This window comes from Furipterus horrens, unplaced genomic scaffold (genome assembly GCF_987537825.1).
Source record: "Furipterus horrens unplaced genomic scaffold, mFurHor1.1.pri manual_scaffold_8, whole genome shotgun sequence".
NCBI lineage: Eukaryota > Metazoa > Chordata > Mammalia > Chiroptera > Furipteridae > Furipterus > Furipterus horrens.
The window spans coordinates 100,821,579-100,838,735 of record NW_028327178.1 but is presented as its reverse complement, the minus strand read 5'-3'; the positions used below and the strand labels follow the sequence as shown (position 1 = coordinate 100,838,735).

General features: G+C 57.6%; 1 protein-coding gene across 2 annotated transcripts; it reads left to right on the top strand.

The window, feature by feature from the left end:
* The first annotated feature begins 651 nt into the window (after nucleotides 1-651).
* On the top strand, nucleotides 652-13,875 carry SLC35H1 (solute carrier family 35 member H1). Of its 2 annotated transcripts, XM_090286504.1 has the most exons (10): nucleotides 652-723; nucleotides 5,681-6,053; nucleotides 6,645-6,795; nucleotides 7,922-7,985; nucleotides 8,663-8,735; nucleotides 9,285-9,453; nucleotides 9,539-9,622; nucleotides 11,862-12,037; nucleotides 13,108-13,237; nucleotides 13,595-13,875. In XM_090286504.1, the coding sequence occupies exons 2-10, from the start codon at nucleotides 5,934-5,936 to the stop codon at nucleotides 13,726-13,728; spliced, it is 1,101 nt and encodes a 366-aa protein (XP_090142630.1). In that variant the 5' UTR covers nucleotides 652-723; nucleotides 5,681-5,933; the 3' UTR covers nucleotides 13,729-13,875. The 2 variants fall into 2 exon arrangements, with proteins under 2 accessions (XP_090142630.1, XP_090142631.1); XM_090286505.1 differs by lacking the exons at nucleotides 13,108-13,237; nucleotides 13,595-13,875 and adding an exon at nucleotides 12,697-13,101.
* The last annotated feature ends 3,282 nt before the right edge of the window (nucleotides 13,876-17,157 follow it).

Here is a 17,157-nt window from a genome sequence, read left to right as displayed (position 1 = left end):
GATGAGTAAGATCTAAACTCCCGAGCTGGCATTTGGGACCACTGCATGCTGCCCCTTGGCTGCTTTTCCAACCATAGATTTGTTCTCTTTCTCCTCCCCTCCTATTTCCTCTGAGACAGGCACTTTCCCCCTACTAGACCTACTGAAATCGAGATCATGCTTACAAAGTTTCAGGCGCATAGAAAATGGCTCATAAATGTTTATTATTACTACCTCCCATGGATCTTCTAAATCCTGAAGTGTAATGCCCTGACTTAGCACTCCCCAGCTGGCTTGAGCAACGAAAAGAAAAAGCCCATGAGAGGTTTATCTCTGTGTTTCTTCCCATGGTTGCCCAGCACTGGGTTGGAATAAGTTAAACAATTTGTTGAACAGAAGTAAATAGACTATTTTCTGGGTCCCCGCGGCACGCAGGGCTCTGCAGCAGGCACCGGGCTCCAGAGCGAAGCCTGAGTGAGTGCGGGAGAAACAAACACCTACAGCGGGCGGGGCGGTGGGGGGGGGGGTACCCAGTGTTGGGCTCCTCAAGGGATGCTCCCCCGGGAAGGCACCGAGGTGGGATCTCCACGGGCAGTAGGGGAAGAGCCCACCTCCCCCACCTGCCCCGGCCGGGAGCCTCCAGCCCCGCCCCCCAGCCGCTCCTGGCGGAAATGCTGCTCCTGCTACGCAGCGCGGAGCCTCGCACTTCCGGCAGGAGAATTCCCCAAGGAGCACCCGGCCGAGGTGAGTGGGAGCGCGGCTGGCCTCGCCGTGGCCCCGGGAGCAGGTACCAGCCGGGCTGTGCGCGCCGTGGCGTGGGGCGTGCCCGGGCTCCTGCCCCGCCTGCCCCCGCCCACCTCGGCCGCCTTCCTCGCGCGCTGCCCCGGGTATGTCCTGCGCCCCCGCGACCTGCCGGGCCTGGACCGAGGCGGGAATCACGTCTGTAGGGCTCTACCCGCGGAGAGGCTGCATCTGCGGTGGGGTGGGAGTGGGGGGCCCACAGTAAACTTGTGGGTAAGCAAGGAAACGGAGGGTGGTGGGAGGTGTTATGAGGATGAGGAGGGCGCCCGTGGGGAGAGTTCAGCCGCGCACAGGTCTGTGGAACAGAGGTCTCGGCAGAGGGGACAGCAGGCGCGAAGGGCTCAGGCTTGCCATGTTTGACAGCCGCCAGGGCCAGCGTGCTGGGTGCTGGGGCAACGGTGCGGGGGCCAGGGGGTGGGCTCTGGCGGGCCTTCTGCGCGGCGAAATGGCTGATGGTCTGCTCTGTGCTTAAGCCTTTGCGGTGGCGGGTTGCAAGGACACCAGTTAGGAAACCGTTGCAGTCAGCGGGTTAGACTGTGATGGCAGAGTAGAGGTGAAGAGCACGGATGGAGTATTTTGGGATGGACTGGACTGGACAGGACAGAATTTGAGGAAAGAGGGAAGGAGTCATTGATTTGGGGGTTTAGGCTTAAGTAACCAGATGTGTTACGCTGGCATTTACTAATGATGCTGGGGCCATGAATCAAGGAATCGGCTTGGGGAACTGTCACATTTTAGGTATCTTGAGTGGAGCTCAAGTTAGATGACCTAGCCCGGAGCTAGTAGAAGAGGTTAGGGCTGATGTAACGCGTTTAGAAATCATTGGCCTGTTGACCAGATGGTATGAGATTATGCAAGGTGAGAGTTAGGAAAGATAAGAGAGGCCAGGGTCCAATCCTCAGGCACCCAGTTTTTACTGGTTGGGTTGACCAAGAAGGAGTCCAGAAAAGCGGAAGACCCTGGCGGGTGTGGTGTGGCATCCAAGAGGCTTTCCCAGGAAGAGGACGGGGTCAGTTGTTTAAGGTGCTGATCAGACTAGTGACTTGTCCCTTGAAGGGACGATGTGGAAGAGGGCATGATGACTCCATGGGGACAGGCTGGGGAGGTTTCACTATAAGGGGACCAGGAGGGGAGTAACCCCCTACCATGAGCCAGCATCCCATGCTCTACCTGATGCCACTGACTTTGTGATTCTATCCTCCTTTACAGTTGAGGAAACTGAGGTCCGGAAGTCAGGTAACTTAGGGTCATAAAGTAGTAAGTAGAGAAGCCAAGGCTTGACCCCAGGTCTCTCTCACTCCAAGCCCACACTTCTGCGCTCTAAGCGCCACAGCCCGTGTTACACTTGGGGTGACTTAGGGGAGGCGGGTGCTATGGAGATGCACCAGCTCGTGGCTGCTTCTCCGAGCTGTGTTGCCCCCTGAGGAAAGTAGGCAGAACATGGAATTCCTTTCCTGGGCAAGTCATCGTCATCGTCAGCAGCCGTCCGTCTCGAGAGACGATGGTGTAGCTTCTTAAGAGTCTATCTGCACCGCCGAGAATGGCTGTGCAGTCCGACTCGGGAGTGACACGGTATCTGTCTCCTCCCGTGTTGAATCGACATCTTGCGATGACGCTGGAGTGTCCTCTCCAGTGAAGCTGAAGCTACAGAGCCTGGGCAGGGTGATATGGAGGGTCTGCTGTTGCCCATGCAGCAGACCCCCCCTCTCTTCGCAGCTGAAGGGTCCAAGGGAAAGAAGGAGTCAATACAGCTTGGTTTCAGATGCGCCGCAGGAGTTGCCGGTGTTGACTACAGTGTCAAACCGCCTTAGGGACTCCGGCTCCGGATTTTCTGTCGGGGTTTACTCCCTTAGCCTTTCCCCTGAAGAGGTATGCCGCAAGGCAGCGGAGGTTTTTTGGAGTCAGAGTTTTCCTTCTCTCCTGGGCAAGTGAGCTTTGAAAAAGAACACTTGCTCCTTTAAGCCTGGTTTCCCTTATGAAATAAGGGTGGGACCCTATCAGTTACAGGTCTCTATCTCCAATGCTAGGTACGCAGGAGTGCTTAATACATGCACAGGGACTAAGTGGCTGGATGATTTCCAACAGCCCTGTTACTGAGTTCTGGTTTTGTGTTGGGGTTGGGTGACCTTACAAATGATAATAACTTTGAGACAGTGCTCCCTGTGGGCTGGGTTAGTCTTGAGGACTTCATAGAGCTGTGGGACCTGGACTGGCTCTCTGAAGGAAGGGTGGGATTTGAACAATGTGGGGAGGGCAGAGAGCAGGAACAGCAGCAAAACAGAAGGTATGAAAGGCTGATTCACAGAAGGGTGCAGACTACCCTGGCTTGGAAGCCCTGGGTAGGAACCACAGGGTAAGAATGCTAGGAGAAAGATCTCTTAGATCCAGCACGCCTGTGGTCACCTGTGCAGAGCTAGCAGTCCTCAGCTGGGAGCAGATGGTATCTGGCAATGTCTGGAGACATTCTTGTTTGTCACTATTGGGATGAGGGGGAGGGGTGCTACGGGCATCTACTGGGTAGAGATCAGAAATGCTGCTAAGCTTCCTCCAGTGCACAGGACAGGCCTTCTCCCCACCAAGCAGGATCTGGCTCCAATACCGGTAATGCCAAGGTGGAGAGAAACCCTGGTCTAGAGGACAGTATGGGCCCTGAGATTCATTAGACCCCACTCTCTAGCTGTGTTAGCCGGATTCTGACTGGGAGGTGCAGAGACTGGGGGGAGAGGGGGTGGTGGCTTGGATGGTAGTGGTGGAGGTCAGGAGGGGTGGTCGTATTGGGATATTTTTGCAAGAGAGAGTGGACAGTGTTTGTTGATTGAATGTGGGCTGAGGGAAAAAGAGGAATCAAGCGTGAAAACCAAGTGACGGGCATAAGCAGCTAGGTACGTGGTGGAAGAGGAGCAGGTCTGGACAGACGGCAGATAAGTCCTGGAAAACGGGGTCCATTCCCGACAGGCTGGGTGTGAGATGCCTGATGTTAGATGTCCAAGCAAAGAGACGAGCGGGCGGTTGGATGTTCTACATCTGACGGGGAGGTCAGTTCATAGAAGGCGTTTCAAGGAACAGGCCCACCTTAAGCAAAATTGCAGTGGTTCTCAGCCTCATGGAGGCAGCCCCCTCTTTTTAATGACAAGTATTTTTTTAACAACATCCTCCCCTTATTATCTTAAGATGAAATTTGTGGTTCAAAACAAACTGCCTACACATAATTTTATAAAAGTTGGCAGTGCGCTAACCATAATATAAAAGAAATAAAAGGGAAGTAATAGCTAATAAAATGTTTTACTCTGTAAGTTCCTGGGCACAGGATACTGGAAGCCATGCTGAAGCAATGCGTGCTCTCCCCGGTCCTGCAGAACCTCAGGGCCCCCTGCAGACCACCCAGCCATGCTAGTGGCTGTGTAACACCCCTGCCTGCTGGGGTTTCTCCAAATGGGGAGCTGGTGGCACTCTTTTCTCAAAACTGTTCAGTCTCTCCCCAGTGTACATGGTGAATGTGTCCTTGGAAATGTTACTGCCTGGGAGAACCATGGAAAAACTGCTTGTGTTAACCGTAAAACAGAGTTGGGTTCTAGGTTCCGGGAATTCCAGGCAGATCTTTCACCTACAGGAATCTTGAAGTCATGCAGGATGCAGAACAATTCTGAATATGTTGACTGTTCCCCTCATAGTCCCCACTTGCTAAAAGCTGGGAGTGTCCCTGCAAAACATCACCACGGATTTCCAAAGTTCTCCTGGGGAGAACCAGTGCTCTAGGGTGTCCCTTGGGACAGGAGCCTCGTGCCAGCTCCCAGTCTGCCCTGGGGGAGGGGAAATGATAACGCAGGTTCCAGAGTACAGCACCAATGGAAATCTGCCCTTCAGAAAGCGCTGGGGAGGGGAAGTTGGGGTATGTCTGATTGGATGGCTCTAGGAAGGCTTCGAGGAGGTGGCATTTCAGCAGAGTGGGACGGTCTCAAAGGAGGAGACAGGGAAGAGGGACACAGATGAAGCAGTAGGTGGGATAATGCTGGACTGGGGGGGCCAGGGATCTGCCTGGTCACTCACTGGGGTTGGCTGGGAGCCAGGGAGTGGTTTAGTTTGACAAGAGCCAAAGGCAGGCTCCTTGTCTGTGAGAGCCATTGTTAGGGGCTAGGGCAAGGCAGGTGTGGGTTTCCTGGCCCGTTTTTAACACCGGAAAGACCAGATTAGTCCCCTGAAAACCACAGGCCCGCCCACTCTCCTGCAGGGAGCCATCAGTGTACCCAGAACTCACAGTGTGCCACGTGGGGTGCAAGGCTAGCACGGACATGGCGGCCTCCCAGGGGACACTGACGCCACTCACCGGCATGCCCTGCCCAGGTTCAAGGAGGGAACCGGGAGCTTTGAGAGCACCCATCCCATGGGGGGCAGGGGCGAGGGGGTCCTGAGGAGGCAGCTTTGGAGCTGAAGATAAGTAGATCAGCCAAGAAAGTCAGGGAGGAGGTGCAGGTTAGGCTCCTTCAGGCAGCAGGAAGGAGCCTGGGGGTTGGGGGGAGCTGAGAGGCGGCTGCCTGCCCTGGGACTAGGCCCCCAAGGCCAGAGCTGAGCCCGAGAGGCCGGCAGGGGCAGATCAGGCCTTCTTAGCTGCAGGAAGGGTTTTGATCTTTATCTTAAGAGCACTGGAAGCCGCAGAAGGGGTTTAAGCAGCAGTCTAACAGGATCAGATTTACGTTTTTAAAAGGTCACTTTGGTGGCAATTCAGGGAGAACAGCTTGAGGCAACAGGGAGCTCTGCTCTGAGTGCCTGTGCTGGGGGGGTGGGCTCCTCCTTGCCATCCTGTCTGCTCTGGTCTCCTCCCTGCGGGACAGGAGCAAGGTGGGTGGAGTCGGGTGGCCTTCGCTGTGCCCAGGCCACCAGACCTGCCTTTTCATCCTTCCAGCCTGAGACCTGGGGACCCATGAGCCCTGCAAGTGGTTAACCATGGAGAGGCTCAGCTCAGCCCCCAGCCCCTCGGGTGAGGACCCTGCCTCGGGCTCCGGGAACCATCCTGAATCATGGAGGTGAAGAGAACTCCGATCAGGCAGCCTTCTTGTTGAACGTGGAGGCCCAGGCCAAGCAGCTCTGCCTGCACCTGTCTTCAGGAGAGGTGCCTGCCCCACCCCGACCCCAGCCAGGAGCTGCCACTTCCACGGATGGGGAGGTGGGCCCTGGACGCGGCCTTTGTGTGGAAGGCAGTGTTGACTGCGGGGCTGGTCCTTCTCTACTACTGCTTCTCCATCGGCATCACTTTCTACAACAAATGGCTGACGAAGGTAACGCAGAGGAGGGCCTGCGGTGCGAGGTGGGGGTGTGCTGGGAAGGGGTGTCAGTGTCCCTCCTATTTAACAACAGGAAGGCATGGGCTTCAGCCAGGCAGACTGGAGGCCGGTCACAGTAATGATAAGACAGGGCCCAACAGCCAGCCTGCCACGCCAGGGATTCCCCTGCAATGTTTGGACCTCGGGGAAGTCAGGAGGGGGGTGCCCAGGGATGAGCCGGGAGCCCTGGGGGGATCAGGCCGCAGCTGGTGACCAACAGGTAGAAAGCTCGTTCAGTACTCCAATACTGGCTCAGCCACCTGGCCCGGCTGTTAACCTGGGTGTGGGCCGTGAGGAAGGGGTGGAGATAGCACCAAGCTACCAGGCAGCCTGTTCTTCCACCTGCTGCCTGTGTGAGCCCCGAAACTGGGACTGAGTCTCTCCTGCCAAGTGGTAGTAATGTAGGTGAAAGCCCTTAGGAAGCCCTGAATTAGCCCCACGGCCACCACGTAGAGGCAGGGGTTGCGGGGTTCAGAGGGAGGCAGGTGAGGGCTGGCGGGCTGGCTGACGGGCGCCCCGGCCATCTGTGCGTTGGCCTCCGTGCAGAGCTTCCACTTCCCCCTCTTCATGACGATGCTGCATCTGGCCGTGATCTTCCTGTTCTCCGCCCTGTCCCGGACGCTCGTCCAGTGCTCCAGCCACAGGGCCCGCGTGGTGCTGAGCTGGACCGACTACCTCAGGAGAGTGGCCCCGACAGGTGTGCCTGCGGGGAGGGCCTGGCAGGGCGCGGGCTGCCCGGGAAGCCTTCCAGGCTTAAAGCTGAGGCCCCCCCTTTCCCTGCCCCCACCCCTTGTCTCCTCATCCCCTGCCTGCCCTCGCCACCCCAACCTCTGCCTCTTACCTACTCGCTGCCCTCCCACGTCCCCTGGGCACCTAGAAAAGCCCCCATGCAGCAGTGGCCACGCACACTGCTGTGTCCCCAGGCCTGGAGCTGGCGCTGGGCAGAGCGCATGGTCCCTGCCCTTGCTGAGCTGAGCACAGGGGAAAGGAGCCTCTCGAGGCTGGGCCGGGCGCTGGGCCGGGCGCTGGGCAGGGCGGGCTCCCCAGAGCAAGGGCTGAGTTGGCTGTGACCTGGAGGGCAGGGCACCCTCCGCCTGGGACAGGTCTAGTGCGTGTGAAGGTCTGAAAGGAAACAGTGTCTCAGGATGCTGACCACTCAGGCATTGATGGGAAAAAGTGGGAAAGATGAGAGGGTGGGAGGGGTCTGGGCCTGGAGGGCCGGGGCCTTCTAGGTGACCACTCTGAGGAGTTCTTGGGATAAGAAGAACACTTGTCATTAGGGGGGGCATTCAAGATAGTTCACAAGTGGGAGCAACCCAGGCCCCAGCCAGTCAGCCTGGACTGCAGCCTGATGCTGGGGCAGACCCTTCCCCTGGTTTCTGGCCAGGAGTTAACTTTTCTTTTTTTACTTTTTTGTTTTTTTAATCCTCACCTGAGGACATGCTCATTGATTTTAGGGAGAAGGGAAGGGAGGGAGGGAAGGGGAGGGAGGAAAACAGCAGTGCAAGAGAGAAGCACCAATCTGTTGCCTCTCATATGCGTCCCTACCAGGAACCAAAGCACAACCCAGGTGCAGGGGTTTGCCAGGTGACCACATGACTGTGTTCCAGCCCCAGCCAGCTGAGTCCCGCCCACCAGGGCCAGGAGTTAACCATTTAGTTGCTGAGTAGAAAGGAAGGGCCAAGGGCCCCCGTAGAAAGCCAGGGCGAGCAGGGCAGAGCGGAGGCACCCTGATGCCTCACGGATGTGTTCTAGTAACTGGTGCCCCCATGCCACCTGCCCTGTCTCTCCCCATGTCCGGTGGGCGCCCCGGGTCTCCGCAGCACTGGCTACGGCACTGGACGTGGGCTTGTCCAACTGGAGCTTCCTCTACATCACCGTCTCACTGTGAGTACCGGCCACACCCGCCACGAGTTCTGTCTGTCTGTCCTGCTGGCTGTGTGCACGCCTGACTGCCAAGCCAGCCACCCTGCTGGGGACCCGCCCTCCTCCTCGGCTGCTCCCAGACACCCCGCAGCTCTCCGCATACCCGCCCGCCTCTTCCTCCAGCGGGGCACACGGGATGCGGTGCCTGCCTGCCGGGTGGTCTGGGGAGGCCGGGGCTCAGGCAGAGCCGGGACAGGCACGGCTCCGGAGGAAGGGCTGGCCGTGTGCAGTGCGCGCACACGCGCGGCAGTGACTTCTCGTCTCCGACTTTGCGCTTCAGGAGCACAGTCCCTGCCTTCACTTTTCCTCCTCCTCTCACCCTTTCTTCCTCCTCCTGGTCCCCAGTGAAGGACAGGTAATAATAGGCCTTGGTGAGCTCCACGTCAGGCCTGCAGCCTTTTCTCCCTGGTGCTAATGAGAGGCTTCCGAGGGAGTTCTTTCAATTAAAGGTCACCTATCAGCCCAGATGACTCAGGCCGCCTTCTGTCGTCTTTTGTACTCGATTGCCCGCTCCCCTGAGCTGAGCCAGTTGCCCCCCAGGGAAGTCAGCCCACTGATTGTACTGTGACGGTGCCTCTGGTGGTGGCGGGTCTGAGCCCTGGGCCCCAGCCTGGCATTGTGGTGACTTTCACTTCCAGGTACACAATGACCAAATCCTCCGCAGTCCTCTTCATCTTGATCTTCTCTCTGATCTTCAAGCTGGAGGAGCTGGTGAGGCCCCAGCACCCCTTCTGTCCCTCCTACCCCCGCAGACAATAAGAATAAAAGGGGGGATCTGAGCAGTGGCTCGTCACTATCTGAAAGAAAAGACAGGCCAGCCAGGTGGCAGAAACTCCTGTCGCCGAGGAGGGAGCTGGGACTGGGCACTCACTACTGAGGATGTTTGGAAAGTGTTGTGGGGGGAATGAAGAAAGGAGGAAGGATTCAAGGGAGGGGGACCAGACCAGGCGGAGCTGGGTCATAGGCTTCCTGCTGCGTGAGACTGTACCTTCATTTCCTAGTCCAGGGGCGGGGGAGGCCGCGGCCGCTTGGGGGCCTAGGACAGCCATAGCAAAGCTCTTCCGTATTTCAGGGCAGGTAGGGATTTGGGGACATGCCAGCTGCGTCTCAGCCCTGCATACATCCACGAGAAGGAGCTGTCCAGGACCTCCCAGGGTGGTGGGGGGAGAAGGGACAGCAGAGGGCTGCTGACCCCCAAAGTCCAGGTGGGTTGACCTCAAGGCTCCCAACTTAGTGGCCACCTGCTCTCCATCTTGCTAGCGTGCAGCACTGGTCCTGGTGGTCCTCCTCATCGCCGGGGGCCTCTTCATGTTCACCTACAAGTCCACGCAGTTCAACATGGAAGGCTTTGCCTTGGTGCTGGCGGCCTCGTTCATTGGTGGCATTCGCTGGACCCTCACCCAGATTCTCCTGCAGAAGGCGGAACTTGGTGAGAGGGGGCCTGGGCACCGGGCAGGAAGGGGGGTGGAGGCAGGCCGGCCAGGCCCGATGGCTCACCCATGTCCCCACTCTAGGGCTCCAGAACCCCATCGACACCATGTTCCACCTGCAGCCACTCATGTTTCTCGGGCTCTTCCCTCTCTTTGCTGTCTTTGAAGGTAGGCTGGGCCGTCCACTCGGGCACCTCAGTTTGGCAGATGGCCAGTCCCCGCTCTGAGTGAGCACTGTGGGGCCTGCAGCAGAGACCGAGATCAGAGATGGGGCCCCTCCCCTGGCAGTGCCTGGTCTGGACAGACAATTAAACCCAATGGCTAGTCGCCAGCACGATAAATGCGACAGAGAAAATGTATAAAATATAGCAGGCGGTAATGACTGAGTGTGTCCAGCCCTAAACATATGCCAGAGCTGTTCTAATCGTTTTATATACATTAACTCTTTCAATACTCCCCAAAACCCTAAGGGGGCAGTACTATTAACATCCTCATCTTGCAAGGGAAAGAAACTGAGGCAGAGAGCAGTAACGGGTCCCCTGGCTCATAAACAAGCCTGAATTTGGATCCAGGAGCTGGCTCCAGAGTCCTCCTCTTGGCCATCAGGCCACGTTCTGCCTCCTCAGAGGAGCAGAGGGGCTTGAACTGTCTGAGGATGGTAGGGTGGGAAGCCAGTCAGAAAGGCTTCCCAGGCGGTGTGTTTGGGTGGGTGAATGGGACTTGGACAGGCTGTTGGGGTGGGTGTCCCAGGAGTGGGAACAGTAGATTTGGACGCGAGGGGTGTGGGTGTGTGCCGGGTTGGAGGAGTGTGTGTTTGGGGGGGGGCGGGGTGCAGGGGAGCCTGGGCAGGTGAGCAGCTCCCCTCCACAGTCCTCTCCCCAGGAGAGGGGGGCAGGGAGCATTGTGCAGGCCGGGAGGGGCAGTGCCCCTCTGGTGTTTTGGGGTTACTCTTTGTCCCGGCTGTTCATCCTCCCTCCCAGAGTCCCTTCCGTCCTCAGGGCCATTACAGAAAATTCTGCCCTACATCCATTTAAGTTTCAAGCAGTGAAGCGTCTCAAACCTCCCTGAGAAAATTATTCTGCAGCCCCGTTGTCCAGGAAACTTCTGTTGTGCAGCCTCATTTTTCTTGCTTTTTAAAATCTCTCCCCAGTCCCTCATTATGCCCCCTGTGCCCAACGCCACACTGTCCCCCCCTCCCTGGGCGCTGACACCATTCCCCACCTCTGCAAACCCTCATCTAGAAGCCCCTGGTAGCCCTCACTTCGCAAAGCCACATGGATTTAGCTCCTTTAATCTTTTCTGGTAAATTAATCCCCCAAGCGCCTTCATTACTTACATTGCGTTCCCTGAGTTCCCCCCAGTTTGCCTGTGCCTTTGCACCACTGCTGAGCCCAGCACAGGGCACGATGTCCCGTGTCATGAGGCTGTGCGCCTGGGGAGAGGGAGGGGGGGCGACTGTCACTCTGCATTTCTTCGGTGCTTCTCTCCAAAAATTTCAAAACCCCTGGCCAGCCTCCCACTCCCACAGATGTGTCCTTGGTGCCTGGTTCTGGGCTCACCTCACACCCTGCTAATGGCCCAAGGAGCCATTTCTGCAGGGAGGGACCCAGGGACTCTTGCTCTCAGAGGATGTGCTGGAGGACCAAGGACCCCCGAAAGTCTGAGCAGAATGGGCCCGGATGCCCGTGTGGGAGTCTCTAGAACGAGGAACTGCAGCTTTTGTCGTATATTTATGTGCAGTGTTTGGTTTTTGAGAACTGTTCATCAAATTACCCCATCTGTTTGAGAAACACTGGGCTGGTCCCAACCCTTTCATTTTATTAGTGCAGAAATGTGCTCCAGAGAGGGCGTGGGTCTCGGCCAGGTCCCACAGCTGTGTCATAGAAGGCCTGGGTTAAAGTGGCCATGATTGGTCGGGACAGGGTTTTGTCCTTGTTTATGGATGGCCAGCCTGAGACTGAGAGAACGGGATTCCCCCCAGTGGGCCGGGGGGGTGGGGGGGCATCTTTGTCCTCCCTGGACGCGCGGCCCCACCTCTCCTTGGCCCGTTTGTTACCCCAGCTGCAAAGGCCGTGTGCAGTGCCCACCCTCGCTGCCCCTTGCCCAGCGGGCAGGAAATGCGGGTGAAAGAGCAGGACGCCCCGGGGGTTTGCTCTGCCCTGCTGTCCCCTGTACTTAGCCCAGGGGCTCCCCCTGAGGACCTCCGGCTCCTGCTGCCCAGGACTCGGCAGCATCACTGCTTCCCCGGCCTCCCAGTCCTGGGCCCCCTGCGTGGGCTTCTCCCTTGTCCTCGGGTGCTCAGGAAGTGCGCCGTGCGGCGGCGGATGTCACCCGGCTGCCAGAGGCTGGGGCCACCCGAGCAGGCACACCCAGGACGTGGCCCCCCTCTCTCCCCTGTTGCTTTCAGGTCTCCATTTGTCCACGTCTGAGAAAATCTTCCGTTTCCAGGACATAGGGCTGCTCTTGCGGGTCCTCGGGAGCCTCTTCCTTGGCGGGATTCTTGCCTTTGGTTTGGGCTTCTCCGAGTTCCTCCTGGTCTCTAGAACCTCCAGCCTCACTCTCTCCATTGCTGGCATCTTTAAGGTACAGACTCAGAGGTGGCCCCAGTCCTGTCTTAGAGGGGAGCCCCCTGAAGGTGTTTCTCACCAGCTCCCAGCCCAGCTGCACCCCAGGGCCTACAGAGAAGAGACAGGAGCACCTCACTCTGGTGTTCAGCATCATGCTCCCGTCTGTACCCCTCCCGTCCTCGCTGCCTCCCGTGAGGTGGGGATGGTCATCAGACAGGAAGAGATGCTCCTGCCCAGGAAGACACCTGGGTGGCGGAGCTGGGATGCAGAGCCAGGTCTGACTCCGCCAGGCTCCGGACGTGTTACCTTTCACCCGGAATGCCAGCGGTGGCCCTGGGCCGCAGCCTGGAGCCACGGGTTAGGTAGCACCGCCGTCCAGCCTCATCAGTAACGAGTTCTCATTGATGGGTGATGTCTGCCATGGGCACGGCCAGGGACAGGGGTGTCACGAGTGCCCTGTGCTGCTGAGCCCGCCTATCACTTCTCCCTTCCTTCCACCACCACGTCTCCCCCTTCCCCCTCGGGGCTAGAGGGGGGGGGTCAGCTCTTAGATACTGGAGCAGTGTTGCTCAAAAGCAGGTATGTGGGGCTCCCCACCAGTCCTCTCTTGCCAACCAAATGATGAGGCACATGCTGTGGTTCTCAGAACACATCATGTCACGGTGCCATTTGCAGCCACTGTGTACGAGGAACCCCGGGACCAGTGAGTGTCCTGTAGAGCCCAGGATGACACTGCCTTCTTCCTGGCAGCCAAGGGCTCCCCACCTGCAGGTGCCTTCTGGAAGGGCGGCTCTCTTTATCCCCATGAACACAGCTGCATTTTGGTTTGTCTGTTTTTATCCCAACAATCTGAAAAGCACCTCCCCTGTTGCATCTCAGTAACACAAAGGAAGAAGGCGTTACTACTGGCCTGGCCCTCTGAACCCCACAGAAACTTCCTCTTTGCCCTGCAGGCCAGCCTGGCCTGGCCTGGGAGTTCGGGCGGGTCTGCCCCTCTCCCATGGGTGTGCTCAGTGCCTCAGCCCCCCTTGCAAAGGGGCCCATGCGTCGTGCTGACCACCCCCCTTCCTGCTCCTCTGCCCGTAGGAAGTCTGCACTTTGCTGTTGGCAGCCCATCTGCTGGGTGATCAGATCAGCCTCCTGAACTGGCTGGGCTTCGCCCTCTGCCTCTTGGGAATGTCCCTGCATGTCGCCCTCAAGGCCCTGCGCTCCAGAGGTAACTGGAGCCCCTTTCAGAAGCCTGAGTTCTGGTTACACTCTCCCCCTCCCTCCCCACCGCCGGGAACTCTCAGGCCCTCTGATTCTCATCCCAGCCGTGCCAGGAAGAGGCAGGGGGCCCTCAGCTTCCCCAAAGTGGTTCCAGTCTGCACAGTTCAGCCACCTGGGCGTTGGCTGGTGCTCTGCCTCAGGAAGTACATGCCTTGTGGCTCTGCTGCCCTACCCTCTGAGAAGACACAGGAGTCATCTCTAAGGAGCTGGGGGGGGGGGGGCTGGGTGACTTAAGCGCACGCTCTCCTTGAGGCACACCGAGAAGCTAGTGTGGAGTCTCTAACTGGCCTCTCTTTATCCCCAGGGGATGGCGGCCCTAAACCCTCCAAGGGGCTGGGTTCCAACCCGGACCTGGAGCTGCTGCTGCGGAGCAGCCCGCCGGAGGAGGGCGACAATGAGGCGACGGAGGAGGAAGAGTACTTTGTGGCCCAGGGGTAGCAGCAACTGCCAGGGAGCAGCTGGGAAGCGGGCCTCCCCAGCCTTAGCAGGGACCAGCAGCTCAGGGACCCGGGGGCTCCTCCCCACAGCTGGGGGCAGTGGGCCAGAAGTGTCCCAGGCTGGGCCTCAGCAGCACGTGACCACAGGGTTGGTCAGACAGAGGGCCTGGCGGGAGCGGGGCCCCAGCTGTGCAGGAGTCACAGAGAAGAAGGGAGGGCCGTTTCTCAATACTTGCCTGGCTCTGGTCGCCAATCACGATTCCAGAGGCGTTTCTGAGGGGACCGTTTCGGACTGAGGAGCAGCCAGGAAGGGGAGACGGAGAGGCTCCAATCTTTCACCTGGACACTTCTCAGAGAGCAGACGTATTTATAGTTTCAAAATAAAGGGTTTACAGTCTTCTGGCCACCTCGTTGCCCGGAGGTGTGGGGGCAGAGAGGGTCAGTCTGGGCCTGGCCGCTCGCCTCTCTGGTGGGGCCTCCTGCAGGTGACTGATCGCATTCTGGGGCCTTTACGTCACTTGTGCTCTGACGGAGCCCCAGGACTCTTGCGGCCCGAGCACACCTGCAGGCAGGAAGAAAATTAATAGGTGCTGCGTACCATGTTCTGGGGACCTTAAAGCTTTCACAGCTGGATTTGAATCCTCACTGTCATTTACTGGCCATGTGACCTTAACCAAATTACTTAACCTTTCTGTACCAATATTTTCATCTGTGAAAATGGGAGAATAATTGTCTCAGAGTTGTTCTGAAGCTTGGGAACAGTTTAAATGTTGTGTGTTTATTTTGAAAATCGTCTCAGCAACCGTGGAACCAAGACCCTAAATGAATGGCCAACCTGAGTTCATGGCCAGGCCTTTGTGCCCATGTGAATGTCCATGGAACACACGTGGGTGGACTTGCGGGCTTTCTGTCACCTATCCTGGACAAGTGACACCACCCCTCTAGACTGCAGCCTTTACAAAATGGGCAGGGAGGGGACGAGGTCCCAGCCCCGATGTGCTATGAGGTTCTGGGGCCTGGCCTGCTGCTGTGAGCTGCTTCCCCTGGGTTGGGAGGGGGCCACTGGCCTGGGGGTCACCTCCTCCCAAGCAGAAGTGCTTTTAGGCATTCACAGCAGGTGGCGCCATTGCACCATGAGGTGACTGAGCCACCCGATCCAGGCAGGGGTCCTTGGAAGGGGACCGTGGGTGTCCGGGTGGGGACTTGGACTGCGCTCGTTATGAGTTATTTTAATCAGGTTGGAGCCGTGGAAGCTCACTTTTAAGTCTAGGAGAACATTAATACTTAAGGAATGGGCTGGCAAACTTTGTGTGAAGGGCCAGATAATATTTGCCACTTGGGGACCATATGGTCTGTTGCAGCTACTCAAGCCTGCGGTTGTAGCAGGAAAGCCACCACTGACAGACAGACAGAAACTAAGGGGCGTGGTCATTGCCAGTAAAACCTCATTTACATAAATAGGATTTGACTCGTTGGCTATAGTTTGCCAACCCCTGCCATAGAAGGAACCTTAAGGATTGTTGAGTCCTGCTCTGTCTTACAGGTGGGGGGCTGGGGGGCGGTGCGGGGAGAAGTGACTAGCCTGAGGTCCTCAAAGCCTCCAGGCTCAGGAAGCTACACAGTGCAGACTTCTGCAAGGAGGTGGTGCCTTATCTGGTTCCTGCACCTCTGGCCCCCTTGGATTCTGCAAGCACAGGGGCCAGGATTAAAGGAAGCTCATGCTCCATGGGAGATGATGAGGTGACGGGAGAGCCAGCAGAAAGGAGGGGCCAGGACCTCCTCACCTCTGCCTCCAGAGAAGCTGCTTGGGCTGCAGGAGAGCCTTCCTGGACCCCCCTGGCGCAGGTAGATGAGAGCCTCCTGTCTGCACACACCAATCCCCAACTCCCCGACACACACACTGTCGGCCACTTCCCACACAGGGAGCAGGAGCTGCTGCCTGGTGCAGTAATTACAGGGTACAAAGCAGGGGCCCTTGCCGCCCGCATGTTGGGTTCAATGACAGTCCCTCACTTAGCAGCGATTACCAGCGATCCTGGAGGAGGGCTCCCTTCCCTCCTTGCCCACCCATTCGCCTGGCCTCCCAGGCCAGACCGTGTTCACCCTCAGCTGTGAGCCTAGAAGCACCTATGCTGTGTGCAGCCATTGCGTCTCAGAGCTGCAGCGTTGCCATGGTAACTCGGCCGCTTGCACAGGTTTCAGGAGGCTGAGGATGTGACTTGTCTCTCCAAGGCTGTGGTGTCTGTCCCCATGAAGCCTACAGCTCTGGGGCTTCTGCAGAGGAGGGAGGCGGGAATGAGGGCTGATCTGCAGGCTCAGAGTTTTAAGTGCTTACATGCCCACCGCCCCCTGGGAGCCTGCCATGGAAGGAAGGTTATTGCCCTCAATATATGTCTGCAGTTGAGGTGATGGGGATGAGGACGAGCTGGGGTTGGCCTGTGGGAGAGACCTGCGACAGCAGGCAGGACCAGGAATGCCTCCGTCTTCATTACGGTGCCTTCTCTGCCACGAGGGCTCAGGGCACGACCTCCATCCATTTCTGTTCCATTCTGCTGAGGAAAAAAGGAAAATCCTGGTGGCTTGAGAGTGGACTTGGTGATACTTGTCACAGCTTCCTGCATCATGGACTAACGATGGACTGAGTTGGGTCCCCAATTTGCAGAGAACTGAGGGTGGGGACTCAGATCATCCATTTGGGTTGACAGCATTCAGTGAGTGCTGACCCCATGCCAGACATTGTGTTGAACTTGGGACAGAGACGTGTCCTTGGAGAGACGGCCAATAGGGCCATCGTCCTAGCCCAGGGACGTGTTGAAACCAGACTAGGGAAATGGGGAAGAACATAACGGACCAGTCGCTGAACACCCTCGAGGCCTCTCAGGTAGGCTACTCCATCCCAAGCCCCAGTGCAGCAGGAGTTAAGAGATCCAGCACCATAGTGGCTGAGAGCCCATCTCGGGGACTCCACCAGACTTGGGTCCACACTTCCGCCCTGTGGGTAGCTGTGTGTCTTAGGAATGTTGCCAATCCCCTCTGAGCCTATTTCATTGTCTGTAAAGCAGGAATCATGATACATACCTCCTAATGAAGCCAGTGTGAAGGTGAAATGATGTTTGTAAAGCAGGAGCACAGTGCTGGGCACATAGTAATAGCCATTTAGTGAATGTCAGCAATAAGGATGTGACATAACTCGCCCAGGTGACAGATCCAGTGGGAGGAGGAGCAAGCATTGGAGCCCTGGCTTTGCAGGGTCACCGTCCTTGCTACAGGGGGTGGCACGGCAGAGGCTCTTTACTAGATGTCTGTTCTGTGAAGGAATTTCCAACAGTGGGAACTAAAGTGGGGATTATCCAGGTCTCAGGGACCATCCTAGCTTGTAAATGATGGGCCCCACCAGAAAGAGCTCTTCACCACCACCGCCGCCCGTCCC

Coding starts and splice junctions, on each gene's coding strand:
- SLC35H1 (XM_090286504.1), top strand. CDS start 5,934: ATGGGGAGGTGGGCCCTGGACGCGGCCTTTGTGTGGAAGGCAGTGTTG. Junction 6,796..7,921: donor CAGGAGAGTGGCCCCGACAG/GTGTGCCTGCGG, acceptor GGGTCTCCGCAG/CACTGGCTACGGCACTGGAC. Junction 13,238..13,594: donor CAAGGCCCTGCGCTCCAGAG/GTAACTGGAGCC, acceptor CTTTATCCCCAG/GGGATGGCGGCCCTAAACCC.